At 38.7% G+C, this 18,596-nt stretch overlaps 1 protein-coding gene across 1 annotated transcript in view; it reads right to left on the bottom strand.

The window, feature by feature from the left end:
- The window catches only part of LOC122806372 (tyrosine-protein phosphatase non-receptor type 22-like), a 196,059-nt gene that overhangs the window by 71,213 nt on the left and 106,250 nt on the right, over positions 1-18,596 (bottom strand). The window contains exon 7 of the mRNA XM_044076723.1: positions 9,072-9,190. Coding sequence (XP_043932658.1) covers positions 9,072-9,190 — 119 coding nt within the window. The remainder of the gene's footprint in view (positions 1-9,071; positions 9,191-18,596) is intronic.

Genomic DNA, 18,596 nt, shown 5'->3' with positions numbered 1-18,596 from the left:
ATGAAGAGACTACTGCTAGCCAACAACTTTATATTTCATTGTTTTATCTACGAATAAAGTGACTTTTGTCCGTGAGGAATAAATTGCCTATGTTACATTAAAAAATGATAAGCTAGTAATATTGCAATAGGGAATGAATGGCAAACTGATAACAGCTTCATAGTTACTAGGTATCTTCGTCAAAAAGGGCTGCAGCATCCACCCCCTTTACAACGCAGTATCCACAATGCATCTACATATTGTGGGAGTAGAACCCACAGCCTTCTGCAGCAAAAGCAAGTACACTACTTGTTGTGCTATTAAGCAGCACTAAACTTCTCTTACCCTGCAGCTCTCAGCTCCTTGTAAAATCTACTAGACACTCAGCTGTATCTCTCAACTTTGCAACACAAGAAATCTGGAAAAAGCCAAAATTTATGGGGGGGGGGGAACAAAAGCCCAAAAAACGGAATATTTTAAAATTTGCTTGCATAATCTTGGAAAGTTGCTAGAATAAAATGATGTGTTACTACCATACATTTCACTGCCAAGGCTTAAACCCAGGACCCTGTGCAAAACAGTCAGAGCAATATACCACTATGCCAAATCAGCCATTTTGTGAAAGAGAGGAAGACTGAAACTTAAATGGCTACCATAATGAATCCAGTTTTCACCATAGCTAACAACCTCTTAGCACAAAACACCTGGACACAGCCAATAATGGGGGAATACAGCCCCCACACATATTTAGTGAATTCAGTTCTCACCATAGTTGTCAACCTCTTAGCACAGCCAGTAATGGGGGAATAAAGCCCCCAAATATATTCAGTGAATTCAGTTGTCACCATAGCTCTCGACTTTAGCACAAAAAACCTGGACGAAGCCAATAATGGGGGAATACAGTCCCAAAAATAGAGACAAATTTAAAATATTCACTTATAAACTTATAAAATTGCTAGAATAAAAGGTTTTGTGTTACCACATACTTTCTAAAGAATATGAAGTCTGAAATTCAAATGCCTGTCATTTTTATTTATTTAACATTTAACCAGGAAAGTCTGACTTGGAACAAAAGCCAATTTTCAGCAGAGGCCTAGGGAGAACACTCCAGACACATGCCTTTGTAATGTGAGAGGACACCAGAGTGCCCAGAGAAAACCCACACAAACACAGGGAGGACATGCAGGCTCCACACAGAAGGCACCCCGGCCAAAAATCAATCCAGAGAACCTCTAGCTGTAAGGCAGCAATGCTAGCACTGCACAGTCAACTATGTACTGAATTAAAAATACACAGATTTTATGAGGAACAGAACAGAACAAAAATATGAGGCAAAAATCTGCAATGTTTTCACAGTTGGTGGTGGGTAGGGAATTCAAGCTCTTGCTACCTGCATCCAAGGTACAGAGTTCAAGCCTGAGCCACTACCATCAAAGTTCTCTCTAGACACCAGTATATATCAACTGAGGCATTACACATACACACACACCTTCAATAGTACCTGGTGTCCCCTTCTCCCAGTAGCAGCAGCTTTAATAACACATCCTTCCCCCAGTAGCTTCTGGTCTGGTAAACATGTCCTTCTCCCAAGCCTCACGTAAGCAGGTCCTCTTTCCCCGCGACAGCAGGCTCCAGCCTGCGAATGTTGCAGTCTGGATCCCTTCCATTCTATGCAGTGGGCATCAGAGTACTGAGATACTTTCTTCCTACTCCGGACTGCTGTTGCAGCAGTCTGGATCCCCTCTGAGTTCCTCGATTGCCGAGTGCACATGCACAGAAGTTTGGAAACGTTCAGAGACTCACTACATTTTTTTTTTTTTTTTCCTTTTTCACAGCTGGGGGGGCTGCAGTCCTGTAGTCCTATAGCATGAGCCGCCCCTGCTGTTGTGTAACCTATTTAAGTACCTTCCCACCATTGTTTCCCCTTATCTCCATAATACTAACTGCTCACCCACCAAACCAGTATTGTAGTTGAGTAAACCTCCCTTACTTCATACTATCGCCTGCTCATTTTCCAAGAGTTCTCATCAACTTGGCACCCTTGCCACACTATGAGGGTGTCCTGACTTAATCCTTCGCTATTCTTGGCTGACAATACATATATTTTATTGTTTTGCTCTTCAGTTTACTGTTTGGAGTGAAACTGCTATATTTTTGCTTTATTTTGTTGATTTTGGCTTTAACTCATTCTAACGGTCCCAAATATTTGAAATTGCTTTGTCAAGGTAGTTTGTTTAAGTTATTTTGGTATAGGATTACACTCACAAGCAATCCTTCTTGGTGTTTTTATATCATTAGCGTAGTAGTCCCCTGTACTTACACAAATACCTAGAAAGTAAATTTTATCTATAAAACTACTCATAGAACTGAAACCTAAAACTTAGCATGACTGAAACAAAGTTATTGTGCTGAGATAAGCTAAAAGCAGCTGGTTTGCACATTAAACAGTACTACTATCAAATACTGGCTAGTCTGGTGTCAAGCCCAAGAAATCACCGAAGGAGACCTCTGTAAAACCTAGTCTACAACCTGCAGTAGCCCACCCAAATACAGGTCCAGACAACATGGATATGAAATTTTCAAATGTTTTCATAGGTAACTTGTTCATCCCGAGACAAGCAGTTGTCTCATGATCACAGACAACCATTTAATCCTTAAAGAAACAAGCACAGTATTCAAGGAATGCTCATACACAATTACATTGAAGCAGAAATCTTGCATACAAGGTTGCCAAGAAAACACACACTTATAGGTTCATAAGTTCATAGGAAGTTACTATGCTAATGGCCCTAGGGCCTTTACTAGCCTAGCAATGCTATACCCATGTTCTCTACTTGACCTTGGTTAGATGGTCATTATTTGCAGAGCGGGTCTATGATCAGCAGTGACTGCCCTTCATCCACCACACATAACGCCCACCACATACATAGACCAATTTATGCTGAGGCCATAAAATGTTATCTTCCCAAATCTCAAAGACCTCCTAAGCCTATAAATGGCAACACCTATCTTAAATTATCTCTAAAGCACCAAAAGTAACACAAAACACCTCACACAGGCCTACACCATGTGGAGCAAAACTCATAAAGCAAGCAAATATATTACCCTGGATTCTTGTCATTGGGGACTCCATTGTACTACAACCAGATGCCTTGGCCACCACACTGAACAAGGAGAAAACAACAGTTAGTTGTTTATCTGAATCCAGGACCACCAAGTTATACACACAACCAAGTAAGTACACTACAGATACCAGTATGATTCTATCATAGTCCATGTGGACTGTACTTCCCTGAACTATATGAAGAGAGACATTCTGATCTCTTTGAATATATGTCTTAGACAGGTCTGTGCTTTGCACTGAGCAGCATTCTATCTTCACCAAGGATGATTTCACAGTATGAAAAAAGATGATTGACTTCAATAATTGAATTAATTTTTGGTGCCTTTCTAGGGGGATATGATATTTGTCAGCATGGGAAGACATGGTTGACAAACCATGTTGATTTGCAAAGGATGGTCTACTCCTTTCTCCCATATGCTTTCAAAGACTGGCTAAAACTTTAACCACCCCTTTACAGCCTTTTGTAATTAATGCTAAATTGGCAAACCTACCGACATAGCAAATAAAACCCAAAGAAACCCAAATGTGTTACGCTCAATGCTAGGAGCCTAAACAAGAAACTAAATATCCCAAAGCTCTCCTCACTCTGGAGAATATAGATACCTGTGCCATTACAGAGACATGGCTTAAAACCACAGAAAGTATTCCAGCAGTGCAAGGCTTTAGTGCTGTCCATACATTTAGACCAGCAGATGCAGGGACATGGGTAAAAGGTGGTGGAGTCTCCATCTAGATTAGCAAGAAGCATAACTCTAGGTTGGTTAAACAGGATCATGCCCAGTTATTTATCCATGTGCAAATCACCATAGACAAAGTCACATACCATATCCTAGCAAGCTACAGGCCACCCTCTATGTTCCTAGTCTCCCATAGTTTGTACTTAGACCTACTGGAGACACATCATTAAACAAAATATCATTTTCATGGGAGACTTTAACTACCCCTCTATAGACTGGTAAGCATATACTGCATCATACTTGTATATACAATGATTCCTGGGTTTTATTAACAGAAATACCCTTGAACAGAGAGCGCGCACACTCACCAGAGGTTCAAACATATTGGACCTGGTACTCAACAATATGGTAGAGCATTGCAATTCAGCCCAAATACAAATTGGTTTGGTAGCCCCAAAATACCCTATAACAGTTAGGAAGTATTCTAAAGCAAACTACCCCCTATTAAGTGATAGTTTAACAAACTCGATGCCCCTCTCATCCTAGAGTTTACAGCAACCTATGAGGAATTGTTCACAGAGACCCTGTACACCCATGTAAATGGCCATATAGAGGCTACTGTACCTACTAAAATTTAGACCAAAAAAATCTCTAAAAGTAAACCTCACTGGTGGAATCGTAACTTAGCAGGTATATAACAAAAGTTAAAAAGTTATGGCTAGTATCAGGAAGAGTAACTCTAATAAGATAGAAACTCTCAAATTAAACTAAGCAGGAAACTGATAAGAATGTTTAAGTCTAACAAGGCTAATTATGAGTTCAAGATAACTAAAGATAACCATGAGGCCTTCTACAGCTATGTCCATGAGTTCAAAGGCAGCAGATATCAGTGTGCCAAACTGGTGGTCAATAGTGGACCCACCTTCACTGAGCACAGTGACATAGTGAATTTGCTGGCTGACAATTTCAGTGCAAACTCCATCCTCATTCCCCCATCTCCCTCGAAGAAATACCTACTAGCATAACCCCCCAACTATTAAAAGCGAGTGGGTCCTAAAGACACTCGCTAAGGCCAAAAAACACAGTCTCAATGTGGCCAAACAACATCCTGGAATGTCTCCAAAATAGTTTGAAACATGACTTGTTAGCACCACTTGACTTACTTTTCAGCTACAGCCTTAAAACAGCTTTGTAGCATGAGAATGTAGAACTGCAATGTTTATGCACTTCAGATGGGTGGATTATTGACTGACTATGGAAACCACAGAACAATTATTCTCACTAATCTAACATGCAAAGCCATGAAATAAATTATCATGGAAATGATCAGCAAAGATATAGGAAACCTACAGACACTGGACCCAACCCAGTTTGGCTTTGTCAGGGGAAGGTCATGTCTACTAAACCTGGTGAGCTACTTTGGGAAGGTGACCAAGACAATGGATGAGGTAAAATGGTGCATACCACCTACCTGGACCTGGCTAAGACATTCAATACAATGCTCCACTTGACTATAGTTGACAAACTTTCCAAACTGGGCATAAACCCCTACATAACTCACTGAATTGTGAGCTGGATCAGAAACATGACCAAGAAAGTCAGAACTGGTGATACTACCGCCACTTAAAAATTGGTTACCAGCTGGGTACCTCAGGGAAGAGTGCTCGGACCACTACTACTTGTATTTATTTCTCAGAGGTAAAGGCTATTGTCAAAGGCCTTTCACTGACCAAGTTCACATATGACTTTAAACTGATACCTATCATAGTTTCCCCATGACATAAACATATTACAAGATGGTCTAACACAGGCAAAAGACTGATGTCAAAGTCACAGATTAAAACTAAATGCAAGAAATGTATTATAGTGCCTATTGGGAAAACTTTCACTCTTGCTAATTACTCCATCGATGAAACACCTCTAAGAGTTGACCCCATAGTCAAGGATCTGGAAACATACATAGACATTAATTTGGCCTATGGCCTAAGACCAATAAGTAAGAAAATAATTTTATGTCACTCAACTTATACGTAAGTGAATGACATCCAGGTCCCAAGGAAGTCATAGTGCCACTTTATTCGCCCTTGTCAGACCCATAATTATGTGTAATGCCCCTTCAACATGTATCTAACCAGACATATGCAACAGCTGGTATGCTTACAAAGGTTTCTTACCAGGAGAATCCAGGTTATGAACACATTTTCCTATACAGATCACCTTAATGCCCTATCTCTGTACTCAGTCTTCTGCAGGTTACAGAGATGCAATCTATGCCTGACACACAAGGCATCCTCAGAGCTATCTTTGATGGCCCTTTTGCATGTCCATAAAATTAACAGCATTAGAACCACTAGCTCCAAGGATTTAAACTTTGATTGTGACATAAATAAGACAAGTTGGCAAGAAAGATATGTGACTCAGAGGATCCCCATGTTCTGAAACAGGCTCCCCATCCATGTGAAGTACAGTTCATCCCTAACCTATTTGAGAGTAACCTTGTCCAATGGATGGGATATCGAAATTCATCCTGGGTCTGTCTTCTATGTCTCTGATAGATGAAGTCCCACATTAATGCCTTAAAACTAACATACCCCAATAACCTCTAGAAACTTCCTGACTAATTTATCCCATCCTAATAAATACCCTGATACACAGGTATGTGACTGGGATACATTGCATGACTAGGCTTACAAAGGCCCTGGTGGTCATTAGCCTTCTATATTTACTTATGAACCTATGATAATTTTCCCTAAAAACCTCAAAGTCACAATCTCCTGTGTGATCTAGCATGTAACTGTACTTATAAACAGGTATATCATAGAAGATAATGTTCCAAAATGTCAGAAACAGTAACTTATGATGCACAAACCTAAAGGAAGACCATCTATATCTCTAAACTAGCTAACTACTCTCCTGTTAATTCCCCACTATTAAAGACTTTATAAAAATGTATTCATCTACAGCTTTTTCAGTATCTCATAAAATAATTTCCAACACTCATGTTTTTCTCCCAGTAACAATGTTAGTAAACTCTATTCAGTCTTCCTGAATATGTCTGTGAACAACTTTGCGTTAGCAAGTTAGTAGCAGTTTTTAAACATTGGCATTGCCAAAAGCATTTCACATATTACATTTCATTCTTAAATCCCATAAAATGTAGGCTTCTACCTTGATGACAGGCAGTAAAATGGAATGGTGGTATGTATCTCTCTGCATCTCTCAAAATGGAATAGTTGTATGTATGTCTTTGCATCTCTCAAAGACTGTTGAAGTTCTCCCAGGATGGAATATGGCTCACAATGTGGGTTCTGCTAAACAGATCCAGTATGCAAAGAACTCCATGACTGCAGTCTCTTGCAGCTCATGTGTGCTACCGCTACGGTACAAGTTGCATTTCACAGGCAATCTTAGTTAATTACTATGGTTATCACATAAACACTTCCCAGACCAAATCTGTGCTCTCTTCTCATATAACCATTCACATGCCAACTTTCACTGGAAAGAGCATGACTGGATTTCACTATTTCATATAACACACAGATATTTACTATCACAGCTCTTGACAATATACAGAAAAATGTTAATCTGTAAAAACAGTTTGTGTAATCATCTGCAACCATCTTATAGTCACCATTCAAATAAAGCACATTGGTAATAAAACCAGACTAACATTGCACAAACTTTACAAACAACAGATGAAAATAGGCAGGCTCTCACTGTTGCATCCTACTTTACATCTTCTCTCATGTGTTTATTTTCTTCCTAACACAGTTTGCTTCTTCACACCCAAACAAAATTAAAAAAAGTTAACACTGACAGGTATGCCACATATCACAATAGTTGTAACAAGTGAGTATTTTCATGATCATATCTGGCTTTAGTGTCATTATTATGTTCCCGCCACTTGTCTTTGTCTGAACTACTGTATAACTCAAGGTGTCCGTTTTAATCTAACATTATCTCCTGGTGTGATCTTTAAAGGAAGCAACCTCAGTACTGATATTCCTAAAACTGATAAAGATGGTGAGTTGAACTTTGGTTCAGTTATTAACAAATGTTGGGATACTTTTAGATGTAGAATATGAAGCAGATGCAACAGACATTTATCAAATCCCTTCTTACTGAGTATCTGCAATCACTACACATGCACTTGTGACATAATCTAACTGCTGATATATTAAGGCTCATACCATATCTTATTTAGTCTGTTCTGTATCACATTGCTCATAAACTTTGATTTCAAAAAACTGATTTATATCATTGTAATTTAATGTACATTTCTGGCACTACAATGTGATTACATTACTGCTGTAATTAACTGGCTCTATATGGATTTATAGTTTCCTGAATAATTATGTTATTGTCCTTATTGTATAATTTATAACTTGCATTTCTTACTTTCCTTGGGATTCCACTGAATATTGTACTTCCCAAGTTGACTGTTAACAAAGATAAATAAATAAATTAGTAAAATATCTCTCTCAAAAAATATTCATTGATTGACACCTAACTTGTTGTTGACAGTATACTTCAAATTCAGTCCTTGGACCCAATTACAGGTAGGAAACGAGAAATATTAGTCCACTACTCTAAAACTGGCAAGTATGAGGATTTCCATGCATGTCTTGTGCTGGTTTACTATTGCAGTTTAATTATAGAGATTGTTAATTTTGAATCACTAAATATTGTTATTGCATGTGATACTGGACAAAGATTTGAAATGCAATCATTACTAGCTGAAATTCAAAATGAATGGTTAAATTCTTAACAGGGAACTGATATTTTTTTTCTCCTCTTTTCTCTAACATGACTTAACATCAGAGTTGTAATGGAGGTTTGAGAGGTTTCCACCTATTCAGTGTTGGTAATATAAAGACCTCATGAGCAGCTAATGTCATCCACATAGATTACAAGGCAGGTAGGAACTGGAAGTAGATTGTCAGACCTTTCATCTGTATAATAGACATTTACAGACATTTTTAACCCCTGGGGTGGGGAGTCTATTGAGCTAGTTATTAATATGAAGGAAAATGCTTACTGACAAACATGCACATTTAATGAAAGGAAAACATGAATATTGCTTAAATCATTCTTAACAGCTTTTCAAGCAGGGACCTGTAGTTATTTACTGAGATGTAAACTAATATTACTTACATCATATAAAAACTGATAGTTACCATTTATATACCGTCTATGAAAAATCCACGAATATTCACTACCAGCTAAAACAAATTCATATTGCATTGTTACGACTTTGAGAATATTATTAAATAAAACAAATACTTGTGTACCTTACTTCTTGCCATTCGTTTAACTGGTTCAAAAATCTTGGAAGAACTTTTTTCACTGACTGCTGCACCTGCAACAGGCTGGCTTGTTGGCCTGTTTTCAGCATTTCCAGTCTGAGAACCTGACAAAAAACATTAGCTAAATAAGATCACATTCACATCATATGATATGGCAAAGCATTTTGCTAAATATCTGTTCAGAATTAAAACAAACAGCTAGGTTTGTACATAAAATAATTGAAATGAATCCAATTGCCTTTAACAGACATATATCTTTTCAGAAGCAGTCCAGAATTAATGCCTCAATGAATCATAAGACACCTTACAGGAATCTGTAACCTAATCACTCTAAATTCATAAACACTTAAATTACTTGAAAAAGTATCTGCTCTGCTTTATGCTTATCTTGTACTGCTAGTGTTGTTACTAGTTCATTCAGTTTAGTCTGTGTCCACTAATTATTTACGTCCAGGTCTTTGAACCTGCCCCTTAAGTCCTGTGCGTAAAAAAAGTATCTTCATATCCAGACAAGCCTTTGCCACCTTTCTCTCTCATGCACACATGCCTGTGCTTTACATAATATGGCTTGCCCAAGATTATCAGTTACTAGTTCCTTGGTTCAGTACTATAGACCCCCCACAATTTAAGCATGAAAGATACCGATACTAGCTTCTCCTGTTCACACCCCTGCCCCCATCTAAAATGATTTAAGAAAAGAATAACAGTAATTGCCTAAGAATGGAGTACTCCTGGTATTATGGCATTCTGCATTTCTATTAATTCTGTAGGGGTGGTGGCACCCCATAAACCCCTTACCCATTAGAACTTATGGTTAGGAAAGCACCATTCATCCCTGTCCTATAAATGGAATAAAAGAAAATAAAATTTGCTGATACTGAGACATAGAAGTCCAACTTAAGTTAGGTGAGAGGTAGCCTTTTTTTTTTTTTTTGTTAGAAGAAGGACATGTTGACCGGAGTGTCCGACTGGACGAGGGTCCATTTTCATGGAGGCCTGGGGAGGACATGTATACCAAAACAATTCCCTTCAGTTTCTTTAAAAACAGTTATTAAATAGTACTAAATCTGTCTTTCCCACCTCTGCAGTATTATAAACATGTACTAGATGTTTATAATAATATTGAGGTGGGAGGGACAAATAATTCAGGATAGCTGCTGAAAAGTTATACAAACTTCTAAAGCTATGCAAAGTGTCCCGGGGAGATTCAGAAGTACATTTTCCAAACCATACTGAGACATCACTTTCTCCAGACTTTGCTTGATATTTTTTGATTTCCATGATCCCATCTCCCCAAGTCACCCTTAATGATTGTGTCATGAATCTCTCCTGCTTATCTATTCTTCCCAGCAGCCATACAGTCCATTGTTGCCCCAAATCTTTTGTCAGAATGCAGGAAATTAACTTTGTGTGACAATTTTTTCATTATATAGTACCACAGTAGCACATTGTTAATTGTTGAAAATATATCTTAAGCACATTCCATACATTCCATACATTCTTATCTGCATAAAAGATTATACGTCTGGTGATAAAAGTATTGTTAGTCCTTCTGAATGATGTAGGATTCTAAATCTGACAGACATAATGATTAGTTTACTGTAGTAAATCCTTGTTTTTCATGTGTATGTTGCTTTGAATGTCTTCTGTAAACCAATTGTTGATTGTTTACTTATTTTTGTAAATGATAATCTGTACAACATGTGGAGCTTTTCTCCCTGGGTCTCCACTGAAAAAGGGCTACGTAGCTCAGTCGGACAAACTAGTCAACAAATGTAAAATAAATAAATAAATAACTACATAAATAAATAAACTTATCAGTGACTTGTTTTCTTTGTCCTATGATGGCATTAATATTCTAAAACCCAAAATGTTCGATTTTTAAGATTAAAGTTTTTGTTTTGAATACTGCTAGTCCATGAACATAAAGCTCACTAAAGAAAATAGGTCTGAATTATAAACTATGATGCTGTACCAGAGACAAAGTACATATCGCCAGTTATATTTTTAAATGTATAACCTGAGTATATTGTATAAATGCTTAAATAAAACATCCTTCTACAGCTATTACCTGGCAAGGTTATTCTGTTTGGGATTATACTGTGCTAGGAAGGTGGCTCTGGAAAAATTAGGCGACTGGGACCAAACAGAGTCAGTATGAAAACAGAGGGAGGACTTGTCATTATAAGAATGGTTTAAGGATGAAGTACTCATGGCTGTAGACAAGAGTGTGAGGAAGAAGGAAAAAGACAAAAGAGGAAAAAGTCAAAACAGATACATATGACTGTTAGGATGGCAATTATGGCAAATTATATGGTCTACAAAAGGAAAATGAAAGGTTGGAGTGGGAAATCAGGCAGTACAAAGAAGTTAGGAAAAAACGGTAACAAGAACAATAAGGTAGAAAAGGTAAAAGTTAAAGAAAATCCAAAGTAAAATACAAACAGCACTAAGGAGTTTCTTTTATTAGTAGTTTTCCAAAACAATAAGGGAATGCTTTAGTTTCTGAAATGTGAAACTTGAAGATCAAAAAAAAAATCTCATAAAAGACTCACCACAAACCTTATCACAGAAACCTCCAATAAAATGAATGCCTTAAAACAAGATACACATGCAACAGATTGCCCTAATGCTTTAGCAGTTCCTGTTTTAGCTAACATTTAAAGTTTAATATTTAGGTTATTATTTAATCCTGATATTCTATTACAATTTAATAACACTTCATAGTGAAACTCACTACATTTTAACAAATGTTCTTACCCGCTGTAGTGCTAATTTCACTTTTCTGTAAAACATAAAAAATTGAATTTCTTAAAATGATCATATTCCGTACCAGCTTTAGCCAAAGCATTTTTTAATATTTCTTGTTTACAGCATACGCATGTTCATAAAACTGTATATTCAGTTTTCATTCTCCTTGACTAACACAAAATGTATCACAAGTTGTACATTCTGCGAAAAAGACCAATTGACATGAAACACAAATAAAATGCCAAGATGGGCTACATGTAGTGGTCATAATTTTGTAAAATAGGCTATTGCTATACATTTGCATTTTGTGGAAGTACATTCATAAGACCCACATTTGTGCTACCTTTTAAAATGGGCATCCCAATATCTTAATTATGACTGTACCCTAAGTATTACTTCAAATGCTGGCTTGTTGTCTATTAACAGGAACAATATCATCTTGGGCTTTTAAAATTCTTTACTGTTTATGAATTACTTGCTCAACACCATGAGACTCAGCACTAAATGTAACAGCTATTAATGATGTGTTGTCATGTTCTTTTATTCTTGAATCAGTTTTCCTTCTGTGTGCTTTCAACACAGCCCACCAGTAATGAATATTTGATAGAAATGTTCCCATTTTATTTCCTATGTAAAGGCATCCTGTTTTGAAGTGAGCCTGAATGCTCTCACCATCTGGTACTAACGATATATATATATATATGTGTATATATATATATATATATATATATATATATATATATATATATATATATATATATATATATATATATATATATATATATATATATATATATATATTTGGCCGAATACGAATAGTTCTACCTAGTATGAATACAAATAGTTGTTTTAGTCAAGTCATGAGGTAAACTAAGCACTAAAACTAAGAACTAAACAAAATAGTTAAACAGCAAGTTAAGTTTTGCAAACTGCTCTGTGCACTACGACAAGGGGTAAAAGTAAAAAATTGTTATTGTACATATACATACATTTAACTCACCACAAAACCAAAAATGTATTTTATTATTATTTTACATTTGTTGACCGGGTTAGTCAAACTGAATATATATCCATTTTCAGTAGAGGCCCCGGGGAGAAAAGCTCCACATAAAAAAAAAAAAGAACAAGAACAAACAGAACATTGCAACATCAGATACAGTTCAATTGTCATATAAAACAGGTGTTTGCATGGTAACTTAGCAAACATGATAGATAAAAGTAAAACAAAATAGAAAATACCCATAGATTTATATTTTTTTTCAGAAGGATATGGGAGATTCCCAAATCAAAGTTATAATTGTGGCACAGGAGAAAGAATAGTTATAAACAAGATTGGGAGAATTATTTAAGGGCAGTGATGTCATCTATAAGGCAGTGACATGTTCATACAGTCTTTCCTGGGTACAATAAATCTAACTTAGAAGGTAGTGGTCTTAAAGTAGCTATAAAGTGAGTAGTAATTAATGTATAACCTAGGATAACAGGAAGAGAAATCTTAGTCTGGGTTAGTACAAGGACATGGCCAGTGGGTTGGAAGGTATAATTTGAGTTTCTTTTTAAATAGGACAGTTGAAGAAAAAGATGTGAATTCACCAGGAAGTAGGTTCCAGCTTGTTTATAGGTTCATTGGTTCATAGGTAGATACTAGGCTATCTGCCCAAAGGCATTTATAAGCCTAGCCAGAATGTGTTGGCTTTTGCCGTCCCCTTAGATTAGTTACCTGTGCTTCTGTCCAGCAGAGCCATTTAAATGATCCCTGGGGTAAACTTTCTGTTTCCCATCCACTCATCAAGGTTTCTCTTGAAGAGGGTTAGTGAGGAGCTCTGCCTAATGTAGATTGGAATCTTGTCCCACAGCATGGGAAGTCTCTGGGACAGGAATCTATCCCTCCAGCACGTCCTATTTATTGTTGTGATGAGGTTTAGATCCCTGGAGTGTGTGGCTCGAGGGGATATGGTTTTCTTTAGGTGGAGCATGTCCATCAATTCTGGTTTGAACATGGCCTTGCATGTCAGGCAGAGATCATCTCTGAGTAGATGGTATGCAACGGAGTACAGCTGGAGTTTCTTCAGTCGAGCTGCATAGTGCATCTGCTTGAGGCCAGTGATCCTCTTGGTGAGGTACTTCTGTGGTCTTTCCAGTTGTTGCAGGTGTCTTGTAAGGTACATCCCAAATGGGGCATTGTACTCTATGATGGGTCTGATGAGTGATGTGTAAAGGGGCCCAATGACCTCTTTCACTCTGGATGCAAACCCTTTTGTGATTAAGTGGGCCACATAGAAGGATTTTCTAACCACTTTGGCAATGTGATTTTCAAAGGAGAGGTTGCTATCTACTTGGGTCCCCAGATCCCTTATTACATCTTCCATATTTAGGGGGCAACCACTTATGTGGTAATTTGTGGGTACTTTGTTTTTTCCAAAGGGGATGACTATGGACTTTTTGGCATTTAGCTTGAGGCCATGGTTTTGACACCAGTTATCTGTCTCAGTGAAACCCTTTTGGAGGATGTCTGTGTCAGCTGGAGAGTCAATTATAGCCCCTAGTTTGCAGTCATCTGTGAACTTGGTCAGCCAGAGTCCTCCTGTGCTAGCCGGAGAGTCAATTAGAGCCCCTAGTTTGCAGTCATCTGTGAACTTGGTCAGCCATAGTCCTCCTGTGCTTGCCTGTACCTCTGAGAAGTATATGCCAAACAGGAGGGGTCCTAGGACTGAGAACTGGGGAATGCCACTTGTAACCGGTTTAGAGTCAGTCCTAACTCCCGCAACTCTTACCATGTGGGTTCTGTCTGTGAGCCAGTTGGCAACCCATCTCGTAATATAGGGGTTGATGTTCAGGCTGGAGAGCTTGTCTATAACACCTGAGTTGGGAATGGTGTCAAAGGCCTTTGCGAGGTCTAGGTAGGCTGTGTGGACCACCTTTCCCTCATCTATACCCTTGGTAACTGTCTCAAAGAAGTCCACCAGGTTAGAAGGCATGATCTGCCCTTAACAAAGCAGAATTGGGTAGGGTCCAGTGTTTGGAGGTTCCCAATGTCTCTGTTAATGAGATCCATGATGATGCACTCCATAGCTTTGCAGACCAAGCTAGTCAGGCTTATAGGGTGATAGTTACCAGCGTCCGTTGTGGCTCCACCTTTGTGGAGTGGAATAACCGTTGCTATGTGTGAGTGCATAGCCTGTGGAGAGGCTGAGTTTAAACAGTGTGCTAAGGTGAGGGGTTAGTTCCTCTTTGAGCTCGTGTAGGACGCAGCCTGGGACACTGTCTGGTCCCATTGATGCTGTGTTTTTGGCTTTGGAGAGGGCTATTTTAATCTGAGTGTCTGTGATTTCAGGGGCACTACATTCTTCCAGTATAGTTATGGGCCCTTTTGGGGATGAGAGGGGGGGTGAAGGTTTTACTGAACCTGTCTGCCAGGATGTTGGCTATATTGGACGGTTTAGTGTATTTTGTGCCATTCTGCACTAACTCCAAGCAGATCTGAGAATTGCCACTTAGATTCTTGACATAGCTAAAGAATGCCTTGTGGTTATCTTTGGAGTCCATGGCAATTTTTCTTTCGAAGCTAGCCTTGGATGATTTTATGAGGGAACATAGTTTCTTGCTGATACTGATCAGGAATGTCTTTCCTTCTTGGGATTTTACTCTTTTCTGTACTAGTTTCCTCCTTCTATTGTAGAGCTTGTTTATGGCATGGGTCCACCAGACTGGTTTCCTTTTCTTGGAGGAGTGAATCTTGGTTTTCTTTGGGATAGCTCGATCCATGCATTCTTGTAGGGGCACGTTGAGTGCATTAATAAAGGATTTTGCAGCTTGGACAGCGTTATCCTTTAGCATGTGTGCCTTTAAAACTTCCCACCTTGGTCTTAAGTAACGTGAAGTTTTCTTTTGAAAAGTTTTTCACGGTGGTTTCTTTGACTGGGGTTGGTGGCAGAATGTGGATATCCAGAGTGATTAATTTATGGTCAGATCTAACCAGTGAGGGATTGACCTCTGGTGTGGAACACCGGTTGCCCATGTTGGTGATGACCAGGTCCAATATGCTGTCACTTCTGGTGGAGGTGTTGACCAGTTGATCCAAGGCATTTGGGTTTATAAATTCTTGGAAATGTTGGGCAAGGGAGTTTGCACTTGATTAGTTCTCCCAGTTAATGTTTGGGTAATTGAAATCACCCAATATCAGGGTGTTTGGTAGGACTTTTATGTTTCTCAGCATTTCCAGGAATGTGGAGTGGGGGCCCTGGGACATGGTGGGTGATCTGTAGCAAGCTATAATTTGAATAGCGGTTTTGCCCATTATTACTTGCACGTGGATGATTTCTGAAGCATCGTGCTGTGCCGCTAACTCAGAGGTGTGGGTATCCTTGATGAATAGGGATACTCCCCCACCTTTTGTATTTCGGTCTGTGTTTTGTTGCCAAAATCTATGGTATGAGTTGTAGCCTGATAGTGCTGGTGTGCTCTCTGGAGCCTTAAATCAGGTTTCTGTTACTGCACATATATCAATTTTCTCCATACTTAGGAGTGCCTCGAGTGCATGCATTTTGAGGTTTAGACTTCTGGCATTAAGTAGCATTACCCTCAGTTTTTTGTTACTTCTGCTATTTATGACGGTGGGTTTGTCTTTTGAGCCTTGCATAAAAAAGGCTCTATGGGGGGTGGCAAGAGCCTTGGCAAGTATTCAAAAGCCTAAGGGTGACAGGTGCAAGCCATCTCTAGCGAAGCAGCGTAGTTTGTCGAGCATGTCATCCCAGGCTGACAGACACTGGATCCCCATTGAATGACACCAGAAGCTTAGCCAATTGTTGAAATTGATCATTTCTTCTCTATACCATGATATCATTCTTGGTGAGGGCAGGATGCTACTCAGGGTCAGGGTCATGCTGGCCTGGGCTACATGATCAGAAAGCTCCTCCATGTCTCCTTTTATGTAGTCTAGGGAGGTATGGCTTAGGTCATTCACACCGACATGGACAATGGCAGAGTCATATTTATACTTGTTCTGGACTGACCTGAGTGCTTGTGTTATGTGGCAGATCCTGGCACCCGACAGGCAGCTAACAATAACCTTATCCTTGTTCAGCCTAGTGAGTGGGACGTCAGTGTGCCTGACTATAGAGTTACCTATTACTAGTGTGTTGGGTATGTAATTTTGCCTTAAGGGTTGTGATTGGTGGCACACTGGTTTTGTGAAGTATGTGTGGTTTGTGTTGCGGGGTGGGGGTTGCTTGGATGTCTGATTTGGAGGTCTCTGTTGCTTTTGCAGATGTTTATTTAGATCCTCCGAGTATGTTTTCATGTATTTATGTGTGTTTTTTTGCCAGTACTGGTTTCATAGGTCTATGTGCGACTGGTGGTGTGATGCAAGTAATTCCTTTCTCCTCTTGAATGCCTGGTCCAGTCTTGGGTTGAGAGAGCTTAGCCTCCAGTTTGGCTGTATAATTGCATCTCTCACATGCATTAGTATTTGGTGGAAGGAGGAGAGGGTTGTCTGTGTACATGAGGCAATTGTAACATTGCCTCAAAATGCCCAGATTCCCCAGTCAGACCAGAGAGTACACCTGAAACTGCCCTTTGGACATGCCTGGATAGGTACAGTGAACTGTTTTACTGATTGGCTGGTAATATCGAATAGAGAGCCTTGTCCTTCTCTACAGTATAGGGTGGTCTAGTGCTAAGGTTTATTAGTGCTTGTTATGAGTTTTGAGCAAGTGCCGGAATGAGAAGTGAATGGTTTGAGTGCTTAAATTGAAAGTTTGTTTAGTTCCAAGGGAAAAATTGAAGAGTAGACTTTGTAGAGCCTGGAATAGTTATACCCTAACTTACCGACGCTGCCTGGTGCACAAAACCACTGAAATGTGGGTTTTATAGCAGGGAAATGAAAGAGATTGAAAGTAGCCCAAAATGGCAAAAAAACTAATAATTTCTGTGTAAATAAAGTAGATACAATCAAAAAACACTTTAAATGCACAGAAATGGCTATCACACTTGAGTGTGTAGCCTACAACAGTTAACAGGTAATTTAAACACAAAAATGACTTTGTTAAAGTGCAGGCAGTAAAATAAGTACAATATGTAGCTGAAACAAACTTTTAAAATCACAGAAACTCTAGAAAATCTGCTTTTTAGTTCGCTAAGGGTAGCAAGAAAATGCAGAAAAATAATACTTAATCACTCCAAAGCCTCTCTTTTGTCTCTCTGCTGCTATAGAACTCTGCAGGGCACCAGGCAGGAGCTTGCTGAGCTGTATACAAGTACAAAAAACTCATGAATGTGGGTTTTATAGCAGGGAAATGAAAGAGATAGAAATTAGCCCCAAATGGCCAATAAACTACTAATTTCTGGGCTGAAACCTCTCCTCCAGGGACAGATAGGCTGCTCAAAGCTCTCTCTCTCACAGTGAACAGAAAAACTTCCTTCTATCCAACTAAGGTATGGGCAAACGGAAACTTGTAACACAGCTATGAATTCAGCACTAACCTGAAAACTGGACTATACTAGCTTAGAAAGGTGGGAAAACAAGTATATATATATTTTTTTTTTTTTCAGAAAATAAAGCAGATACAATCAAAAAACACTTTAAATGCACAGAAATGGCTATCAAACTTGAGTGTGTAGCCTACAACAGTTAAACAGGTAATTTAAACACAAAAACGACTTTGTAAAAATGCAGGCAGTAAAATAAGTACAATATGTAGATGAAACAAGCTTTTTAGATCACAGAAACTCTAGAAAATCAGCGTTTTAGGTGGCATTAGC

The sequence above is a fragment of the Protopterus annectens genome, chromosome 7.part0 (genome assembly GCF_019279795.1).
Source record: "Protopterus annectens isolate FY-2018-M chromosome 7.part0, PAN1.0, whole genome shotgun sequence".
NCBI lineage: Eukaryota > Metazoa > Chordata > Ceratodontiformes > Protopteridae > Protopterus > Protopterus annectens.
This window is presented reverse-complemented; position numbering and strand designations above follow the sequence as displayed.